Source organism: Cyphomyrmex costatus, unplaced genomic scaffold (genome assembly GCF_001594065.2).
Source record: "Cyphomyrmex costatus isolate MS0001 unplaced genomic scaffold, Ccosl1.0 scaffold361, whole genome shotgun sequence".
In the NCBI taxonomy this organism is placed as follows: domain Eukaryota; kingdom Metazoa; phylum Arthropoda; class Insecta; order Hymenoptera; family Formicidae; genus Cyphomyrmex; species Cyphomyrmex costatus.
The window spans coordinates 431,541-455,435 of record NW_017277786.1 but is presented as its reverse complement, the minus strand read 5'-3'; the positions used below and the strand labels follow the sequence as shown (position 1 = coordinate 455,435).

General features: G+C 38.4%; 1 protein-coding gene across 1 annotated transcript in view; it reads left to right on the top strand.

The window, feature by feature from the left end:
* The first annotated feature begins 669 nt into the window (after window positions 1-669).
* Window positions 670-23,895, top strand: part of hh (hedgehog signaling protein) — a 42,412-nt gene continuing 19,186 nt past the window's right edge. Inside the window, exon 1 of the mRNA XM_018543200.1 lies at window positions 670-1,056. Within this exon, the coding sequence (XP_018398702.1) occupies window positions 670-1,056 (387 nt within the window). The remainder of the gene's footprint in view (window positions 1,057-23,895) is intronic.

Genomic DNA, 23,895 nt, shown 5'->3' with positions numbered 1-23,895 from the left:
ACGAAAACGATTGCGGAGGGTTCCACTCCGGAAAGGCGGGAGTGTGTTGGCGCGTGCCGACGAGAATTTAAAGGGCCCAGTACCGGTTGAGAGAACGTCGAGATTAGAGTCGAGGAAATCCAGCCTTTGAATATATTTCTCCGTGAAAGTTCGACAACACTTAAAGGATGCGGAAAGATCCCTTCTCGTAAATTCTTCGATTTGATACCATACGAGTTAATGTTGATATCACGGTGCGGTGACCATACGTCACCTCCTTTCGATATTCAAAACAGAAGAAAAAGGATCTTTTCTCGATCCTCCGAGAGAGCGGTAGCCTCGCGTCGATCGCTTGTGTTCCGCTCAAATTCTCCCGGTGAAGCGTCATTGTTGGTCGGCCGCGCGCGGAGTTTATCAACGCAATACGGGGATCACATCGGTGGTAAGAGTGCGTGCACGGGGGGTGTGTGATGCTCTGGTTATGGTTAAGCGTGAGTGAGGTCAGTGGCAAGAGGCGGAGAAGAAGAATCGGTAGCAGAACGTCAAGCGGATTGTCACCCTCGTCATCGTTGCTGCTGCTGCCGCCGTTGTTACCACCGTCGTCCTCATCGTCGTCGTTCTCCCAGCCGTTCTGGAGACGACGAGAGCAGTGACCGCGCAAGGTCGACCTCGAGGCAGAGGCACGCGATTATGGTGCACCATTATCATCGTCGCCGCGGCCTCCAGGCGACCCACCACTGTGCCATTGGGAGTCGCGTAGGCACATGCACTTCGCTCTTCCAGGTTCTTCTGTTGCTCCTCACCCTTTGGCTGCCCGTGCTCGATAACAGTGGCTTTGCTTTGGCGTGCGGACCCGGCAGAGGCGCCGGCCGACGGCCGAATCTGCGGAAGCTTACTCCTCTGGTCTTCAAACAGCATGTACCAAATGTCAGCGAGAACACCTTACCGGCGAGCGGACTCAGCGAGGGACGGATTACTAGATATGACCCCAGATTCCGAGACCTCGTACCCAATTATAACACGGACATCATCTTTAAAGACGAGGAAGGCTCCGGTGCCGATCGTCTCATGACACAGGTGAACGCGTGCGCTCTTCTTTTCCAAGATAAACAAAGGTGCGAACAAATGGAGGATGAAGTGTTTATCTTCTGACAATAAAATAAAATATGTGAAAAATTCCTACTGTTTCATTCAATAATTTACGTACATTATTTTTTCCGATTATATGGAAAATTATATAAATCTGCAATAGTTTTTAGCGATTTACGTGAGATAAATCTACAGATTGAAATATGAAGTCACATATAACAATAATATTAAAATAAATGTATCGTCTTCATTTGCTTGCACCTTTAATTACTTGCTCTCTAATATACGATGGATAGCTTTAAGAAATACTTATTTTAAGATTTTATTTTCAATTTTTAGAAGTATTATAAATGAAGTTAAACATGAAGAAAAGACATATATTTAATGCTTTTTTAAGCAATAGTAATTTGATTATAAGGCTTTGTTACCTTTGTTGTAATGGGAATTTTTGAATTTTGACACTGTCAATAAAATATGTGCCTTTGCTGGTAAGTGTTGTGATAAAGACGACCGTCCTTGAAGCAGTCCGGCTCACCGGTGAATCATCCTATGAAACGACACCGTATTTACGAGGGATATCATATACGACCAATCGATTGGTCGATCATGGCCGCGTTTAGTCTCATATTAATTAAAGCGACAATCGAACGCGACGTTATCAAGATCGGCGGGTTTCTTGCTTCCTCATCGATTTGTCTGGGTGCAAGGTGGTGAAGCATAATAATCAGTAATCCCAGAAAAATGCAACCGGAGAGATGTTTACATTAAATTTTAGTAATAACAACGTTTGTACACGTTTTCCTGAGAGTTTGCATCGATTTTTTGAAAGTAAAAAGGAAGAATATCATTATCTTTACGTTCTATATAATTTATCCCTTTAAAAGCGTCATATAGCCTCGATAATTTTGTAAATAATTTGTATAATAATCATGCCATTTAAGTTAAACATAAATTTATTTTCTTTCTCCAAGGTTAAATCTCAAACTAATTAAATTGCCGTAGCAATTACTTGCACCAAAATATCAATAATTATTATCATATTGTATTACATTACATTAATAATTAATATAATAATGAGTCACATTGTTCGTAAAGGATGAATAATACAAACAGTTCAGTTGTGCAAACATTTCGACTTCTAATTTGAATTTACTTCAACGCAATAAGATAAGACATGGATAAAAAATTTTAATCCCTCCTCTAACACAGTCAAATTGATAAAACTTTTCGTAACATCGTAGGCATTACGTAACGTTCAAAATAAAGAACTAGAGGACATTTTTTTTTATATCATGATATTATCTATGTGATAATCAAACATATAATTCTTTGAAAATTGAACGTAGCGAAAATGAGAAAAGTTGTAAGATAAAATCGAAAGATAAAGTCGAAAGGATTAATAATGCACTCGTTAAGTATTTCAGTAATATATGGTAATTTCCAATACATACATCGATCGACCGTCTCTTCCATGGACACGTAGTAATGCGTGTTATTACTTTAATGCGTGTCACTGTACTCTGGTCCGTATGACAAACTAGCTACTGCACGTCGTTAAAACGTCGGTAGGTGATTCACGCGAAATGCTAGCCGGCGTGATAAGCGACTCGATTATGTTCGATCAAGCTTGCTTCATGCAGATAGTTTATGTACGATTCTATTACGTTGCGTGATTCTTCTTCGCTGTCAATTTCGAAGTATCATATTTCTTCAGAGAGATCAGGACGAGTTTTCTCCATATAAAATTTACGTATACATATAATAGGATCGAAAGCTACAAAATAGTAACATCAGATTAATGACTATTAGTTAGACGACCTTTGCGAACGATCTTTCTCATGTAAATTTGTCACTTCAGACTTAAAAATCATCCGCGATGCTGTGGGAACTGAATGCGAGAAAAGGACGTTCGATCGCTTGCCCGTCATCACCTTTAAGAAGCGAAGACTATTCGAGGTTTATTTCTCTTCCATGGAGGCTCCATTAGTGCTTTATTCATGCATTTTTTATCGGTGTTTGCCTTCCACTTGGCGCCCCCGCGAAGCGTGAAACGATTCTCCTAACTCCCGCTCCGTTGTATTCCAATTTGTAAGTCGACATCGCCGCGTCACACAAAAGGCAGCCTCGGCGCCGCGCGGACAGTGGTGCTTAAGCGGACAAAACCTGAATTCTTAAAAGCTTATCCAGAAAATATCAAAATATACCGATATAATCTTGAATTGTTGGCTAATGAGAGAAGTCACGATGAAAGTAGATAAAAGATCTTCCCGAGTAGCATGTAGCCTTAAAACTTTAAAAGTGTGCATACGAACGCTTGTTTTAGCGCTTTGCAGGTGTCGCTGTGCTACTTGGGCTTCCGGGTCGAAGCAATTGTCAAATGCGACAAAGTGTCTTTCATGCATTGAAAGACATTTTGTTCGCTTGAACACGTTAATATTCCTTTAACACGTTGACTGTCACGCTGAATTTGCTGAATTCGAAAGTTCTACTAGTCTATGCTTACACAGCAATTGTGACATATTCTGCTACCGTGTTTAAAACTCGAAGATAAACCATTTTTTACTTCTACTTCATTCTGTGAGCTCTTTCAATGAATGTGAAAATCTCAATGAAATGCGTGTCACTCGTATACGTGACACACGCAGTAGTCAATCTGTTAAAACGAAGCATTCTTGAAATATTTTTGCTGTGCGAAATTGTAGTATTTAATAATCTGTTGTGCCCGATTCGAAACAAAAGAATATTTAATTTTGGCTTTTTCGAACACAGTTACTCATTAATCCTCCAGTATTCCATTATGCTGTACTATAACCTGTTGTGCAACAATGAATAAAAAAGAACAGTGAAAGAGTACACATAGATATGAATTTAAAAGTTTGGTACTGATATCCATTGTCTTGAAGAAAAGTTTCTCCGTATTTCATTGAAAATAATTAAAATTATTGTCGTGAAATTTCTTTTGAAATGGATCTCGAGAGCAGAGAACGTGTACGAACTTATTTCAACAAGTTTGAGTTATAGGGTCGCAAATATGAATCCAAAATTTATTCAAGTGAAGCATTCACCTTTTGTCAATGTGTCAAAGATAACAAATCCTATTACACTTGTTACTCGCTTTGTCGTAAATATTCATTCGTATACTTTAATAGGTTTTGTCCTGCGTCCATCTTTAGACACCACTGCGCGCAACGTCCGGACCGGTTGCTTTGTGTAAACTAACAGGCGAGGTGGAAATAGAAAGAGTAGACTTTCCTGGCTTCATGTTTACCCGAATTTCGCAAAGAAGGACCGCCTTTACCGGCACGCCGCTAAAAGAACACAGAACCGGCATCAAATCTATCACCGTCACAATATTTTTACTCGTTCAAACATTACCACAAGATAACTACTGCTGCCGCCGTCACCTCTCTTTTTTTTTTCTTGCCAGGTGCATGCTGTGCTTTTGAAACACATCACAAGTTATAAACTTGTAGTGCTTATTCTGAAAAGTTGACTTTTTGTGCTAGCATTCTTCAGCATAAAATGACAGTTGACGTTTTCAAACAGTTAATGAGAATTGACCGAACATCCGGTCCTTAGACACTTAAAAGTTTGAAAGTCACAAATAAAAACTGTTAGATATAAGAAATAGGTGCAATAAAAATTATCTGTTTTCCTGTAAAGATCCATCGATATTAATAACACTTTTCAGTTGGTATAGAATTTTTTTCTATAAAAATATATTTCATCGATTGAATAAAAGATCGATAAATATTATGAAAATTTGACGAATTTTACATAATCCAACTGGACAACAATATTTAATCTGATACATTTTCGGACCTGTCCGGGCATCGATGTCTCTCAAGTCGCGATCCGTCGGATTCGTAACTCGTTAACGTCACGTGTTTCCCATGTATGCATCTAAAAATACAGAAATACATTTTTCCGCAATGAACGACATTCTTTCCTGTGAGAGAATGACAGTCTGACGATGTCGGGAGAGACGATAGACATTTTTAACTTACTCATAAAGCTCATAAATAATGACGTATGTCAAAACGCTTGTAAAGCATAAATGAAATAAGATATTTGCTTTCGCAAAGCGAAGTTATTTGTTAGGATGATTAATGGCCACGTATGAGCGGAGATTTTCTTACACCTTACATCTAACCCTAGTTAAATTAATTTTTAGCATTCATATAAGCAATGAAATGTGAGATTTATAGCGCGATATTTTAACACGACAAATTTATAATGGTATTTTCAATAGTGACAAGTTAGCTAATTGATATCACTACTCTAATTAATCTTTTTTGAAAATATCAAACACGCCGCATTGCAATAATCACAATCAAGTAATTATAATAGAAAAGACAGCAATAAATTCATGTCCTATGTCTAATATTAAATACAGCAAATCTTGAGCTTTCGTTCGTAAAAGTTTCAACCAACATTATTGCAAGTTGAGAAACTCATGAGTCTTTATATTCCTGAACAAAATAGACGAATCGATATTTTTAAAAAATTTGATACATTTTGCTCGTTTCAAATTATCTATGTGAAGTCAATGATAGCAGAAAAAAGAGCGTTGCAACTATGTCGTAAGATTTTTTCATATGACTATCGTTTATACATTTGGATTTAATGAGGAATTAAAGATAAGGGGGACAATCTTAGAAAAAAATCTTACAAGAGTTGCAAAGCTGCTTTTTTGCTGAACGCAGCCAATGTCGTTTTAAGTTCGGTAGATCGCGGGAGGATTGAAATTTGTGCCAAACGACAATAAAAGGCAAGAACCCGAAAGTAGCTGGGCTCGAGCCGGGGAATAACAAATCGCCGGTAACGGCGGTAACTTGAGTTCGTTCGTCTGTCCGTCCACTTCGTCCTGCTGCTCATCCTCGTGATCGCGCGCGGCGACTAGCAGCGCCGGTCGCGCGGAATAAATAGGGAGAAAAAGCGCGTACCGCGCGCCGGCTCTAAGTGATTGTGGGTAGTTTTATGGCGGCCATAACCGGTGTTTGGTTTAGCGCGTTAAAGCTCCCCCAATTACGGCAAATAAACCTAATAGCCGCGCTTCTCGTTTCTCATCCCGCTGTCCTTCTCGCTCCCCGCCTGACTGTTGTTCTATCTCACACGAGACTTCCCCCCCACCCCCGATTCTGTCAGATCGACCTCCTTCTCCTTCCTGCCTCTTTTTCTTTCTTCGTTCTTTTTCCTTCTACACCGTTTTACTATGTTCATCGTGTTTCTTATAACGAATCGCGAACGCGACAAAGGATTTATCAACTGAGCGACAAAATAGAGATAATCATGAGCTAACTGTGATAAGAAATATTGCATTTGTCAAAAATGACTGTCGTTTCACGGAAATCGCTTAGGAAACTAAAGTCTGATAAAAGTCGAATGTTAAATTATGCCCATTTGCGACACCCAATATAATCCCTGATTCGGAATAGTCGCGAATGATCGCGAATGACTATCACAATGAGATCCAGACGACCGTAATAAGTAGCGCATATAGAGTACCTCCTGAGAGCCGCTTGCAGTGACTTGCAGCCGGTGTCCAATGACGGTCGATGATCAACCGAGTAATCCGATAAGCGCACGTGGCGGCACGTGATACGAATCGTGAAGCTTGCAGGATCGGATTCGCGAACTGCGCGAATCACGACTTACCTCGATCGTTCACCACGTTTGCCGAATCCCGTGCTGCCAGGGATCTTATGTATTTTGATATCGCTTTCATAGAAACTGCAAGCAATACAGAACGATGTTTAAAGTACGTAAATAAATGGTTGCATTCAGACTAGAAAAGACAGCTTTGCAATCGTTGTAAGATTCTTTTGTCCGCATCTACAATAGGTGTTTGTAAGCCTTAAGCCGTAAAAAATTGATCAATTATAGTCGAATGCTAGGAGAATAATCGATTATTATTTGTCCTTGGATTAAGGCTGAAAACACGTATTGTAGACTCGGATTTAACCCTTCATAGTCACACCTTTCGAAAGTAATGGTTACACCAGAGTGCAGAGTCAAAATGATCTCAGCACATTTAACCGGTTATCGTATATTAACAGTACTGTTCGTTCTTTGAGATAAAAAAGATTACTGAACTACTTTAAACATTGTAAAACATAAAAATACAACGGCTTTGTAAAAATTTCAATTTTAATTTAGGGTGCAGTTCACTTGACGCTACGAATGCTTCGAAACTTTTGATTGACCAATCGGAAGAAAGAATTCTATTAATTGACCAATCAAAAATTTCGCATTTGTCATATCAAAAGAACCGTAGTCATATAAAGAAAATCGCTAAGTAAAAATTAAAAAAAAAATGTGTTTTTATGCTAAAAAATAACTGTTTAATTTTTAATTTTTTAAATAAGAATTTATGCTGTACTCTACAGACATAACTTTTATAAAAAATTGCGCAATAATTCCAAAAAAAGTAATTGTTCTGAGAAATGAAGGAGGCTATTTTCGAAAAAAAGTGTGACAGTTTATATAAAATATTGATTATTATACTATAATCAAAAATATATTAATTAGAGATCCTCAAAATTTTTTTAAGCTCAATTTGTCTCCTCACTTATAAGATTAGTTATACATTTAGATTCAGCAAGGAACTAAGAGCAAGAATAGATTATATCAAAGAATCTTACAACAATTACAAAACTGCAGCTTTTTTTCGCCGAACGCAGCCAATATTTCCTCTAACGATAATCTAACTTGACATTTTGTAAGAAATTGATTTTGGATGAAATAATGACTTTAAAAGCATCATTTCCAGCAAATATGTTTAGAGTAAAAAAATATTTTAATAGATAAGATTACTTTGGGATTCGTATCTTTTCCTTGCCTTTAATTGAAAATCAATCGCGTGTCATGGTAATCAATTGGCTAACGCGATAATCGTCGTTGTTGGAAAGCGATAAATAGACCGTTTTGCTTTCTCATACGCGAGTTGCTTATCCTACGAACATATCAGTCGAAAAAAGAGCGCTGATTACAGAGCACTCGCACGGAGATCAACCCACACGCGCGCGATTTCGAATAATAATTCACTCGCCACAACGAAAAAATAGCACCCGGGAAAATTAAGCATTCATCATACTGATACCGGTTAAATATCCCGCGGCCCCCGCAAAAATTTACGACGCGCGTTCACTACAAATGATCGCACGTCCTGAGAATTTATTTATTGGCCAAGCCAACGAATAGGCGTCTATTTGCTGGCGGACAATAGCAGCGATTTACGCGCAGCTGGCTTTGTTGTCGCAACATGTTTCGAGCTATTGGCAATGCAACTTTTCAATACGTATATATGAATATACAAAATATATATATATAGTTCCTTAAAATTTTACTAATATTTTCAATACAGCTTCGGTTCGAAACTGAAAATACTCAGAGTGCAGTTTGCAGAACTGGAAAATGTATATAGAAATTTGTGCAAACATATTATTAAGAAATACTAACAGCCAGCTCTCTCTGACTCTCTCTAAATAAGTTTATTTCTACTTAAAATTAGTCGCATCGGTCGATTACTAACATTATTGTAAATTCGTTTTTAATATTTTAAATAAGTTGGAAACTAAAATAATTCATAATAAATGGTAAATAACTAAAGCAGAATACTAAAAGTAACAAATATAAAGTATGTTCTCTAAATTATTTGGAATGCGATTCCACTTCGTGAAATTGAGTCAAGTTTGAAAACAAGTGACTCAATTTGAATCTTTAAAAGTAAGATTTTGTTAAAAGTTTTAGAGAATGTATTTAGAGAATAATAGCAATATCAAATTCCAAAGAAAGTTAAAACGTTTGAGATTTCGGAATAAAGGACATATGTCTCCTTTATTTTTTATATATGATATATGAGATTATATGCCAAATAAAATAAAGTGAATCATTCCAATTTAATAATTTACGCATCCCTTTTCACTGACTGTTATCAGTCTTGAAATTCTTTGTTTGTTGTTATTTCAAAACTTACGAGTCCTTTCTAATTATACATTCATATTTCTTTGAGAGAGAATAACATCAAATATTATAATTTCCCTCAACTCAACATTATGTAATATAAACACATGTTGTACGCGTAACAGTTACATTATTGAGTAAGAAATTATACAACACATTGATAATATTACTTTGCGTTTAGCGGATAGTAACTGGAGCATCTCTGGTTTCTCTCTCTCTCTTTCTCTCAAATTCTTTCGACGCGAAAAAATGCTTAATCGATAAACATAAATACACTCGAACTTTCGCAACTGCGGTACGCAATCGTGGTATATCCTCTCCGTGTCCGATGTTACTTATTGCCGGCTGTCCGTGGCGGGTTTTACTAATGTGAGCACAGGATTAGCGCTGCCTTAACGTTCCTTTCGAGGGGGGCTACCCGACCTCTCACGCGCCGTTATCTTCGCACAGGCATAACCTCGTAAATCCACGAGCATTTGTTTCCCGCGTGTCCAGACGTCGAGGTTACCTCCGTTAACCCCGATGCGATCGTTCATACCTTTACAGCGACAAATCGCTCTCCCTCCTCTCGATTTCCTTATGCTCCTCTCCTCTCTTCTTGATCCAGTCAACGGCGAGAAAGGACCAAGGCGTTTTGAAACAGGTTATCGTGTTTTCTAAAATGTTTGATATTTTAGCGGTTAATTATTTTTCATGGATCATATTGCCTCTCTCTTTGTCCACATCAATTTTTGAATAATATCTAGAATACGTAACACAGCTTTTCTATAATGGTTGAAATTAAATGACGACCAAAAATATCATTGACAAAAAGTATCAGAGAAGAATATGTTATATATCGGTTTTTTCTTGAAGCCGACGAATCATAATTAAAGTCTCATCGACGTTTCAAAACAATTTTATATCGCGTATAGAACCAGTTATACGCGACCTGCCTGCCGAGGATGCAACCTTTTACAGGAAACAGCTTTGACTGTTATAGCGTATTCCGGTTTCTATTTTAGCTCAGCTATCATTATCGTTATTATCATCATTATTATTATCACCTTGTTGTTCTAACGTATTGTAATTCGTTGAGATTCATCCGTCACGATGCACATGGTGTTCAGGGCGGAACCCGTTAACAGAATGTGTCATCAGGCTTCGCCTACGCTTCGGAATAATACTTGATCCATTCACTATTTGCGAAAAACGATTCCAACTAGATTCCAACTAGATTCCAACTAAACATAAGTTTAAACGGGATAAATAACACTGAATATTCTTGGAATAGAATTAAAGAGGAGCTAAAGCTACAATTTTAAATAATTAAAATTTTTATTACAAAACGTTGCTAATCAAATATTACGTCCCTCTTGCGCTTTAAAGAACTTCGGTGATAATAAAAGAGTCGATAGGCGTGTTAATTGTTAGTATGATTTTTTTTGCAAACTTCTCTGTGAATCATGCTTAAGTCGCAAACCACAAATCGGGCGGCGTGAGCAGTAAAGGAAGTGAGGAGCGAAAACCGTGGGTCTTTCTTACGCGTGCGCGGCGTTCGATTATGTGTGGGATAATGCGGCGACAACACGAAAGACAAGGAGAGAGAAAGAGAAAGAGAGAGAGAGAGAGAAAGAAAGAGAGATAGAGTAAGAGCAACGGCGAAACAACGGAGAGAGGACAATCGAAGAATGGGAGAAAGGTAGACCAAGCAAGAGAACGGAAAGAAAAGGGAGAGAGAGAGAGGGAGGGAGATGAGTGAGGAGAGAAGAAAAGCAACGAGCGAGGAAGAGAGAGAAAGACGTAATCTGGTTGGTCCACCGAGTTTCAACGGGGAAAGGATGAAGGAAGGGCCGAGGGCCTTCCAAGCGGCCGCCATAATGCATCGTGAGAAGTGTGCATGGGGTCAAACGGGTCAAAAGAACGTCATGGCGTTGCTCGTCCTTATGGCGGACTTACTTCGCGCGCTGAATGCCCCGTAATATCGCTCTATGTATTTGTCGCATCCCGATACTCTTGAGGACGACTTCATCGCGCGATTACGTCAAAGCACGAATCGTAAAAATGACCGGCGATCGCATTCGTATCGAGGGATGTGTTCGTATCTCACGCCAAGTGTACGCACACCAAGCAACGAGGCGAACTTATATACATATATCTATACACGAGCCATATAATTAAGAGTACCTTGAATTATCGTATCTCAATAATGTCCGGATCAAATAAACCTTCAATAAGGTTAATCGCGCGATAGTCGAAGTTTTTATTTTATGTATCGATATTGCAAAGCCTGTAAATTTACACATTAAAAGATCAAGCGGTAGTTGTATCGATTTTTTATATTGATTTGTATAACATATTAAAGAGAGAGAGAGAGAGAGATGGAAATCTCCAAGGATAATATTTCTTTATTTAATATGCAATCTAGGAATTAACATATTCATTAAATCGATCGGTCGCAATTGACAAAAAAATTTGCTGCGCGCAGAGAAGAGTTTTACAAAATACGAGGTGCATCAGCGCTGTAAAGTGATCTTATCGACCACTTCCTTCATTCGTTACGAGCAAGGATCCGATGACCAGTTTGAGGTCGACGATGACCGACGTGGGAAAGGATCGTCATCGCCTGGTCTTCCCTCGGGCCCTGGTTCTCTCCTGCGCTTCTTCTTTTTTCCTATCCTCCGTGTTTCTTCGTCGCACACGTCAACTCCGTATAACTTATCAACTTATTACCTTCTTTAACATCCGCGACAAAAGGCTAAAATTACCGTTTCATAATGTTGTACTTTGTGAGATGAAATAAAGAAACGGAGTAGATGGACAGAGACAAGATATATTGTCTCTGACAAACCATATTAAAAGTCAAACCAGATCAAAGAGAAGGAATCTCAAAAATCAATGAAAAAAAGAAGAAAAACTTTTTTAATCAAAGATGCTATGAATAATTTTATAGGATTATTGGCTATAATCAAATGATGGAAAATGCGCTGAAAATATGTTTCAAATTTTATTCGATATATTTTCAAGTTTAAATCCGCCTAATCCTCGAAGAGAGGATTGCGAACCGCTTTGTCTTGACTTGCGCTACCAGTAGTCAGAGAAACTTAATCCGCGAGCCTTGTGGTAACGGCACGAAACACGAGCGCGAGTTAATAAATAAACAAATAACTGTGTAACGCACGGAACGCAACCATTGTGCATTGTATAAGAAGACACAGCTCTCCCGGTGACTCTTACTATCTCGTACCTGTCGTCGTCTGTATAAGTATACCGATGCGTGCATCAGGAACTCTAAAGGCACGCACAGGAATGCATTTGTATATCAGTATATGGTCCATATATATGAGATAATAGTCATTCTAAAGTTATAAATTTTATCAGAATTTAATCAATTCTTAAGACATATCAAACAATTGTATCAAAATTAATTTATGAAAATTGCCTAATGCTTTTGTACTCGACTTCCCGTAATGGCGAGCAATCCTATCAAACATTTGCTAATATATTCCATTTTGAGGAATTCGGAACTTTAACGTTACATGTCGTGTTGTTCATAAATTGTATTACTTTAAAAATTCAATCGACAATTAAATAAAATTGAAGAATTTATACCTGTAAGATTTTAAAATCCACTGTCTCGCATTTGTCGCGAACAACGTCAACGCATTGAAACATGTCGTTTTCGATTTTCTCGATATTTCCACGAATCCGCGGCTTTAATATTCTCATTTTACACGCTCGTGACAGCCCGCCGCGACCCGAGAGGATTTAATGACGCCTTTGCGGTTCGGGTAATTAATCGCGGTCGCGACTGCGCGACTTATTTTCTTTGCAGGTATTTTACTGCCATCAACTTTACGACGATGTCGTACATACATTTATCGAAGACCATAATCGCGTGCGACTCCTGTGCTCACATCGTTCTTCCGGTCGCAACACGTCGCGCGAGACTCTGCAGAAAGTATGAAAAATATTTTTTCTGCTATCTACAGTAAAAAAAGTACTCTATCTAAAGTTTTTAAAGTGAATCTTTCACTAAAGAATGAAATCTCACTCTTAAAGTTTGAAAATTGAGCCACTCTTTTTCAAGCTGACTCAATTTTCACTTCTTAGGGTAAAATTCTACCCCAAAGAATATAAAAAATATTTTATCTGTGATATATACTTCAATGTTATATTTTAACATTTAATTCTCTACATATATTAACTTTGTTAATTTTCACTCTTTAGAGTGAGATTCTACTCCAAAGAATTTAAAGAGTATTTTATTTGATACTTTAACTTTTAGAGTTCTATATATTAACTTTGTTAATATTCACTTTTTAGAGTGAGATTCTGCTCTAAAGAATTTAAGGAGTATTTTATCTTTAGTATTGTATTTTAACGTTTAATTCTATATTAACTTTGTCAACTTATCCTTTATATCGAGCAAATTTCTCGTTGTACGGTACCGTTCGCCCTTTGAGGCACCCTGTAGTTGTTTGATCGCGAGCACGGTTTATGACTCGCGCGTGTTCGGCGTAGGTGGGCAAGTAGGAACAAGCGGCGAACAACGCGCTTATTCAAATACATTCAATTAATTTCCATAGGACGACAACAATGGCTTCCACGGCGTGTAATCGTCCCTGCCGATATGGTCCCCGCCGGTGCATGCCTGCGTCCGCGTTTCGTGGGATCGCTCGCGACGACGGGATCCCTTAAATAACGGCATTAAATCTTCTACCGTCTTATTTATCTCGTACCCGTGTTCACAACGTGTCTCTCCTTTCCAAGTTAATAAGCATGGAACGAGTTGCACAATTTCCTGCAAAATCTTGCGTAATCGTGAATGGAAAATTAGCGATGAAATCGGATCCCTTAAAGTTAGCATTGAGAATTGGACGCAAAGAATTATAATTCGTTAATATAATACGATTGTATAGATAATGCTATGATAAATGAGATATTTTACGTTCAAGTTTAAGAGAATAGAAATGAGTGTACTCTGAACTTTATTTCTGTCTGCTTTAAGGCTATAATAAATGATATCGATTTTCCTAGACTCGTAATTTGGTATATAAGGGGGTGAAAGCCGTATAAGTCTCTTAATGATAACTAATTATAATTTTGAGAAATAAAAAGTTCTATTGGTCCCGTTCTAATAAATTTTTAAATTAAAAATTGAAGGGTGATTGAACAATAAATTGAATGTTGATATTGGGAAGATGAGTTATCTACTTAATTTTTTTTTTTCAACATATTTATTTCAGCACACTGCACCAATGAATTTAAATAGGTAGATTTAAAAAAAGTGACTTACACCACTACGGCTTTCACCCCTTCATATAGAAGGGAAGGGTATGATCCTTACTTCACATGCAATGTTTCGTTCTGACAGGCCTATTTTCTCGTTAATCGCTTAACAGGTTCTGATGCAATTGCTATGGTGAATTGGCAACTTTGTTTAATCACTTTAATTAATATTTTCAACACAATGTGTTCAATACAATCTACATAAAATGTAAGTGTTCGTGAGATCATATGCTCACGCCATAGAACTACAATGCACGTGTCGACCTGTATTTGCAATTCGCTCACTTCTTTCAATTATAGATTTCTTGACGAGCTTGAAATGAGTTTCACTTACCGGAAAATAGTCATCACTTTAGAATTTCATATAATTAAGTCTACACGATTTCAAGACATAACCCACTAATCTCTTAATTTTTTTATTTTGTACGTTTCTAATTTACCTAATTTTTAAAAAAATATTCTGATATAAATTTCATAACACCATTTTCGACTTCCATGTGTAATATACTGTTATGTCTAAATTGGAATTAACGTTTACTGTTAGGGTAGTATACTGCGTAATAATTATTAATTTGTAATTGCGTCTTCTTTTGTACCTCAATATAATTAACCGCACGTTCGAGAAACTGCTTGAGAAAAGAAAAAAAGCGACGCGATAGAACAAACGAGGAGGAGGAGAAGAAGGGGGAAAGATCAGTGCAGCAAGCTGTGAATGGCTGCGCCCTTGGTGGAACAGTCGGGGGCGGAGGGCTGCGAAGAGGGGCAGTTAATTAATGGGGCGGCAACCGACCACTTCCCTTACCTTGTACACGTTTTCTCTTTCTACCATTTTTTTCCGTGCTTTGCCTTTTCCCTTGGCCGGAGCGCGCCAATATTTTCTACCATTTTCAATCCCCTTTCTTGTTTCGGAGATTAATATCAATTTTCAAAATTAAGACACGGTCCAAATTAATTATCATGTATTGCGCGAAGCCAGAAAATCTCGCTTGCTAGCAATACAGATCCATCTGTTGGCTTTTAAATTTTTTTCCATGAAATAATTATATTTTTCTTATTGAATTAATTTTAAAATTCTGTGTACATTACAACATCTAATTGTAAGGTGACTTTTAAAGACAAATTGTATCAATTGTTGTATTTTTATGTTAGATTTGTTTTTTAAAAATCCATTTTTATTTATAAAAGTTACAAGTATATTGACATTATAAGTATGTTGTAGTATAAAGAATTAGATTGTTGCAATTGACTTGAGTGAAGTCGACAACATGGAGCATACGTCTGATTTGTAAATTTCTCTTGCAGCTTTCTTCATCTTTTCCTCGTGCATTTTCACCTCCCATCTTCTTCCCACGTCGATTTCGCTTACGGTAGACCGGTTCTCCGCTCCCGAAGCAATAATAAATTTCGCAAGAAGATCGAAGTGCCAATCACGATCGGAGATACGAATGGGAGTACGAAGCACGTGTCGAATCTGCCGTTTTTACCGGCGCCTTTACTTCATATACTTTACACCGTGTATCAGCCTCCGATCTTCAATCCCTTCTCCGTTTCTATCTTCTTCTTCATCGCGCTACGACCGGTTTTGCGGCCATCATCCATGTTGCCATAATAAACTCCACGAAAGATTCCGAGTATCGATCGTGATAGAGGATATCGAACGGAAGTATTAAATCTACAGTGTTCCTTGATCTTTCCTTTCATCTTTACGTCGCACGCGTACCATTATCCCTTTTGTGCTCACATATTTTTGCATTGAACATTTGCTCTTGACAATCAGTTTTGTCGTTTGACATATCACAGGTAGAATCGTTAAGAAAAAATTTATTACTATTTTCTGAATTTTTAATTTTATGCAATTAATCGTGCAAAAAAGGAAAGGAAATTTTATTACGTAATAAAAATTCTTCCAGAGAAGAACGTTCTGAGCGATTCGCGCGAGCCGCCAGACGCGGATGACAAGACGTGAGCTGGTTTCTTTATCGGCATGTAACTTTCATCGTTCTCAGATCTCATTATCGCCCTTCTCTTTAACGTCCTTCAAAAACTGGTTTTCTTATCGCGAATATATAAATTTCGTCAGCGAAAGCGTGGAAATATCGCCCGTAATCGCGTCTTTTTGAATATCTGCTGGCGCCCGCTGTGACGTTTCGCCGGTCGTCTTCGTTAATATCGAATTCGCGGATTCCTTTTTTCCTTATCGTTATTTTATCGTCATTTACCCGCGCGGAGGCAAATTTCTTTACTGACTATTTTCGAAGTAACCGTGTGCCGTCCCACGAACCGATTACGCACTCCCCTCAATATCAGTCATGCGAGCGCACGATGAGCCATTGATCATCAAAGTGGCGCGGAGGCATTATATCGACATTGTTCTGATCGCCGACGCTGATTATTCGACATAAATCTGTCTTGCATACGAATTACGAGGCAGGAGCGTAAAATTATGCGTCGAAATTATGATGTCGTCGGATACAATTAACCACGTGGCCGGATCATCGTTATACGCGCGATTTATGTTGCCTCTTTTTATATGCAGTTAACAGACACGCCATGTGTCTCGGCTAACAAATTGCAGATTTCAAATTTTTCGCGAAAAGATAACTGTTCCTATATTAGGGTGCCTTTAAGCGACAACTTATTCATTACTGAGAATTAATTATTAAATGTGCCTTTAATTTTGTCTGCTTCAAATTAATATCGGTTTTTTAATTATTTCTTTTTATATTTCATTTTTTAATCAGTGCGCTCCAATTTGTGTGCCTATCCGCATGATTTATTTTAACGTATATAATTATTCAAACAGATAATATAGATGTAAGTTAATCGCTTAAATATTGCGTAAGTATAAATCATTATTTTACTTAGCTTACAATTTTATATATTTATGAAATTAGCGAATCATAACATATACAGCCTAAAGTGTTTAGACGTAATTGGCATTTTGCGTTGTACGTATCTGAACATGTGAACTATACACCCTACATGTTCGTTCTGTCCTTCGTGCCGCATGTGAACACAGTTCTCCATCGATCGGGAAAAGATTGCACCAGTAAAAATCGTAACCCGATATCATTGAAATCGTTTTGGTCTTTGTGTTCTCGGATTCGCCGCTTCTCGAGTTTCATCTGTCATCGATTTCTCTTGGCCACGCGCATTTCTGGGTTAGTGCGTTCGAGATAGGGCTTCTTTGGGTTTCGGGAAAAATGTCTGTTCCCTCCGTGTCGGGCCGTGTCAAAACATCCGCGCGACGGCCGTTAAAGATCCGTCGTCGCGAGGTTTTCATTCTCGGAGGTACACGGAGAATGCATTTCCCCATCTCGAAAATGCCTCCATCCGGTACCAACGAGCATGTCTAGATCGACGATAACGCCTGAGTAATTCCGATGGCCGGTAATTTGTCGTGAGACCAGCATCACGACCGGCATCCATTATCAAATTCCTTATCGCCATTGGATCTGATACCGACCGGATTCGTCGCGTGTGATTTAACGCGGACGAAAGCAGAGTCGAGATTAATAATAAAAAATAATCGATCGAATCGGTGATCGCCGGGTCGATGGCGCGGCCATGATATAATAGAACTTTGCGCACAATGTCGATAGCAATACTGGAAACAACCATTGAAATTTCGACCCAAGTGCACCTTCCTGCGCATAATAATAGAAGCAACTGAAACAGCTAATCAAATTTCACTCCCCTATTATGTTTCCATATAGGAATATTACGGCGGGAGCATCAAATTTTATCTAACATATAATCCATAAGAGAATGAAAATCAAACAAACTTCTTCGTTTTCGTCCGTTTCTCTGGAATTAAAAGACTCCGATTGATTAACTTTCTTACACTTTATACATTATGCGTTATATGCAAATGTCTGTACTCCGGTTTTTACACCTATCTTATTACACCACAGGCGCGGCGCGGCGCGCGTTTCATATTTTAATATTCCTAGAAGCAAGAGTCTGGTCAGTCTTGTCCTATTTTTGATTGGCCAGATGAAAAATGTTGAAACCAATCAAATGATGACTGAGCACGTGAAAAAATTCATATATGCGAAACGCATTTCACCTTTTACAGTTGTGTAAGTGCACGTGCGTGCGCTATTTTTAATCAAACTAGGAGATTGGCCAGACTTACTTTTAAAGACTCCACCGTATCCGAACGGCGGGATCTTTTCACGAAGATCAAGATTACGCGTCGTCGTAGGTTCGTGCGCAAAAATTTACGCGCGCGAGATACGGCTGCGGCCGATCGGGATCATCGCCGGCGATTAAGCGGAAACCTTGCCGCCGAGTGCATGCACACGATCGATTGGCCATTTTATCGGCAACACATTTTATCGATCGCGCGACAAACGAGATGTTGATAAAGAGGATGACGGCGCCGCTCGCGTGAGAAGGGACTGCGTAAAAACCTGCTGCAAAAGACGGGACCAGATTGCATCGACAGAATTGACATACCTCGTTGAAAACATTTTTTAGGACCACCGGCCGAGTATGAAAGTCATAACGAGTAACTTTCATTGAGCTCGTACGAGCTAATTTCGATATAAATATTAAACTAAACATGTTTATCGCCATTCGATATAATATATCGAACATTCAATATTTTTTTAGTTCAACGTAGAAATACAAAATTCCGGATAAAATATACCATATATCGACTAAGTATTTTTTAACTATTAATATTCCTTTTTTCATTTAAGTTTACCTAGACAAAAATTACATACAATGTATCGTGCATAGAAAAACTGACCAATCAAATGTTTCACGTAAAAGACACTATATTGTTGCATCTTTTATATTAAACACTTAATTTTATATGCAAAATAAGCAATATAAACATGACAATATAAATTAGTGATATAAACAAGGTTAATTAATTTGTAAAACAAGCAGAAATTATACGTAGATACATATACAATATCTAACTTCTGTTCGTTTTTTAAATTGATTGACCTTGTTTATATTACTTATTTTGCTTTACACCCCCATATATACGAGCGAATATTTATTATTTTTAATTTTAAATAATTTTATATACTTACACACACACAGGAGGGTTACATTCTAATACAATGTTTTCTCCGAAAAAAATATTATTCGATATGATACACGTTATGTAAATTATTATATATCTATATGCATTTCGAATAAAATTTTTCTTGGAGATTCACATTCAGGGTGAATATAAATAATTTTTGAATTGATGAACATATTATATTTATATTTTTGCTCGATAAAATCTGTATTGAACCAAGATAACTTCAAATAACATGTTATCACTCCAATTATTTTTCATTATCGCATTACTAGACGGAAAAATGCCAACATCGACTCGACGTTCTTCGCCGAGTCACTCGCTTTCTAAAAACCGGCCATATTTTTCGTGGTACGGATTCTGCGGAAGGTTTGGCCAGTCTGGAATTTCGCGATGAGGAATTATGGGACGGTTTTTCCTTGATGTCCACAGGCCCATTATTCGTATCGTCCTAATTCGAAACGCGTCATCGGGACCTCCGGAATGTTCAATGGCATGCGACGCTCCCCTTTTTCCTCATCTCTCTTGTTCCTCCTTTGCTTTTTCGTCTCGCTCTTTACCTCACCGTGTCCTGTTTTAGGTTCCAGTAATTAATTTAACTTCTTGTCACGACGATAGTGGCCGCTAATGGTTTTCTTGTATCCTGCGTGAAACTCTCTAAGTCGTCTCGCCTTTGAATGCCAGTACCGAATGTCGCGATATCTACCAATGGAAATTTCAGGTTATCAATTTAAAATCACGAATTACTTATAATTGATTTTAAGCTATTTATAATTGAATTAATAATTAAAAGATATTCTTATTAATTCAATTAAATTAAATTATCACGTCTAATAACTCCATAAAAATTTTATAAATTTAAAGTCCTACTGCTTCTAATTTTTGACAAACCTACATATTGTTAATATTTAATAATGATAAATTGTAAAACCTTATTTTTTTTCTATTGAACGTACTATTCCATATACAAATTTGAAGAAGATCTCAAAATGCATTATCGCGATTATTCGATATTATAAAACAGCAAGGAAAAAAAGTAGTACGTAATATTTTGGTGAAACCGATTCTAAAAGGGCTAAAAATATCGACGTTTCTTGGCGCGAGGGAAGAAAGGAGGTCTTCAGGGAGGGAGAAATGTGAACCAAAGAGGCGGCTGGTAAATAGCTGCGTGTGCAGCGTCCGTTCTGGCCGCCGCGAGGCGTTAACGAGGCGGGCAAACACGAAGAAGAAGACTAGGTGGAGAAGATGGAAGAGGTGCAAGACGAAACGAAGCGGGAAGGGAGAGGGAGAGAAAGCCGAGAGGTAGGAGAAAGGGAGAGGAGCCGAGTAAGGCACGAAGACGCCTTTTCAAGGTGAGGTGTAAACTCTGCCGCCCTTCGGCTGCCTCTATCGGCCGCCTCTTCGTGCAACCACCAACACAAAGCATCTCTTTCCATCTTATTAAGACCCCCGACTCTGCCGGCACACAACAACCGGACTCTCTCACGATTCTTTCTCTCTCTCTCTCTCTCTCTCTCTCCCTCTCTTCAGCATATTCCTTCTCTCTCTTCTCTCTATGCTCTTATCCACAATGTTTCTTCCTCTCTACGAGTCTTTGAGCTTACGCGCTCGCCGACACATTGCAGGCCTATCGAATAAAAGTTATCTCGAAATATCTCACAATTAATGGAAAACGGAATGTCTTAAACTAGGTCATCAAAATCTTCAGTGTAAATGAAAAAAAAAAGCGTTGAAGAAGCTTTTGACAGCAAAAGAATCTCAACTAGATGATACAATTTTTTATCTATTAAGGGATGAACCGTGATAAGATTCATTACTACTGAATTCTAATAAATTCCCATTTGCAGAAATATTCGTTCTTTTTATTCCTGGAGGAATTTTCAAATTTGATATTATTAGCGATAAACAATTTATTGAGGAGGACAGCTCAAGTTTTGTACGAGCGTTCCTTTTTCTTGTTTCTACGTTGTTATTTTAAAAGTACTAATTGCTTTGGTAGCGCGAGCAGCGCCTGATTGCGCGGTGTGTATTCGAAATACGAACTCGCTCGATTGGATATCGTGCGGAAACAGCGGCGAAGAGAGCAACAAAACGCGGAGCGGAGGCGAGCGAGCAAACGAGCGAGCGAGCAATTGCAGGAGGCGGCGAGCAGCACCTTGTTTATTTTAATCGGGGCTCAACGTGCCTGCGAGATTGTTTCGTCTCGCGGCACCACGATGTTTAGCTCGCCGTTTAATCGCCGTTAACGAGCGGTTATCGTTCACCAACTGGAAACACGGCGATGCTAACGAGGCGATCGGCCGGAAGCACGAGCCCTTTCGCGTTCACTTGCCTCTTCGCTCTTCTTCTTCTTCTTCTTCGCCTTCTTCTTCGCCTTCCTTCTCTTTTTAGTGATATTCTCGTGCTATCGAGAGAAGAATAACTCTTTACCTTGACAATGTGCACGCTACGCAATAATTAATTTTTCCCTCTTTTTGACAACCAAGGAAACTACTAAAGAAATTAACGAAACAAATTACCAATATCACTCTTTTTATATTTGAACACATATTGATAATATAGTTGCTTTACACACAAGTGAAACTGAGTCTGAAGTGAGCTGAGTATAAAATACTCAGATTAATGACGTCACTACTTTGGTAAAATTAACAAATAACAACACAGGTTTTTATAACTTCACTTTTAAAGTGAGTCTACGAGATTCAATAAAGCACACAGTCTCGATCTTATGCAGTTTGTAGGTAAAAACTCAGTTGAATCTCACTTCTCAGAATGCAAAAGGAGAACGCATTCAACTGAGTTATGAGAGTCACAAGTGAGAATTACCTGAGAATCGGAGTAAATGTAAAGCAACTGTTATGACATGAGAAATATTTTTACTCTCTTTTTAATAGAAGAATTCTTTATGTTAAAGAAGTCACGTTGAGAGTCACCAACTTCAACTCAATGTTGAGAAACGTGAAACGACTAAACGCGAAGGCGATTTATCACAGGACACACGCAAACACATGCAGAGTTTCGAGGTTATACTATTCAAATACAGAAATGTCAAGAAATATTTCGGAACAAACATAATCCCATGTTTCGCCCGTCGGAAATCTCATTGACCGATCATTAAACAATGCTTCCTGTGAAAAATATAGAAAACCTTTTGGCGCGACCCTTCATGTCACGCTCTTTTTCCGGATGTTTCCGAGTTCCTTTTCAGCCTGTCTGGAAAAAAAAAGAGACAAGTTGACTATTTTTCTTCTCCCGCAACGCAGAATTTTGTTTCTCAAAGCGCGTTACATTTGGCTGCGCGACTAATCTGCCTGTACAAATATTTAGGACAACGTGACAAGGGAAAAGTCCCTCTTGTTGTGTTTTCAATTTATAACTGTTCTTGTCGCACGATAGTTAGCTCTTTGTATAAAGGTACAATTTCACGAGCTGCTCAAAACTGACGCTTGATACTCGTCAATTTTTGACCATGTGATCCTTTTTGTCGCCGAAACGGCCGGTTTGAGCAGCTCGTGGAAGATCCACCTTTAGCAGCATGAAGAATCGCGAATCAGATTGCAACTTAGCTCACCTCGAAGATAAAAACGATCATCCTTCTTAATAAATGCTCCTTTAATATTCGTCTTATATTCAAAATCTCTGGATTTTTATTCATTTCGCCTTTTTCCTGAAAGTCTCTATTGTTGCATTGCCGTCACGTAATACCTCGCCCGCTAGATACGTGTATATGTCCTTTTTGGCTCTACGTTATATCTTTATTCGTTTCACAACGTTTATTTTAGTTTCGTTTGAGAATGGTTGAACGAGCCATCCCTGACAGGGGGTATTAGCGGCGTAAAATACAGCCTACAGTCGTCCAGCGGCTTGTTACATTAACGACTCTTCGCGAATCACACGCATCCTACTTCGTGTTTACGGAAGCGTCAGTCGCGGTCCAATAAATAACGAGATTATTGCGCGGCGCGTCGAACAAAAAGTAGCCACAATCTGTAGATAATACCCGTTTAATTTACGGTGTTTTTGATTCGGTTGGTGCGAACCAGCGGGGTAAAGTTAAATGGGATGTTTACGACCCGGCGTGGAGCGTTCAATGAGAGTTATCGGCTCTCGGAAATCTTTGAATTTGATCTGGTCGCCAAAAACGATATCTCGAGCTCTTTGGTGATTAATCGAGACAAATTTGTCGCGATTATGGCTCGATTAATGTCGTCGGATCTCCGAATGATACGAGAGACTGTAATCCTAAAAAGATCTTTACAGCCAGAAGGATCGCGGCATTGTTATGCACATCGTGATCACGTTAGGATTGTCATAATATTTTACAACAGTCATAACAGTCCGGTTTTTTCTTGTTGATGAGACATCCTAGCGAAATCCATATAAGACTCCTTCGTCATCTCTGGTGTGTCTGTAAATTTTGCTCAGTTAATCAGAAACCGCTTCGCGCGAGGACATGGTGCATGTTTGACGATTCTTTTTTTCGAATAAATTTTCTTTATTGTGATTATATTAATGTGCGTAATCAATCAAATGTACATCATTAAACAAGT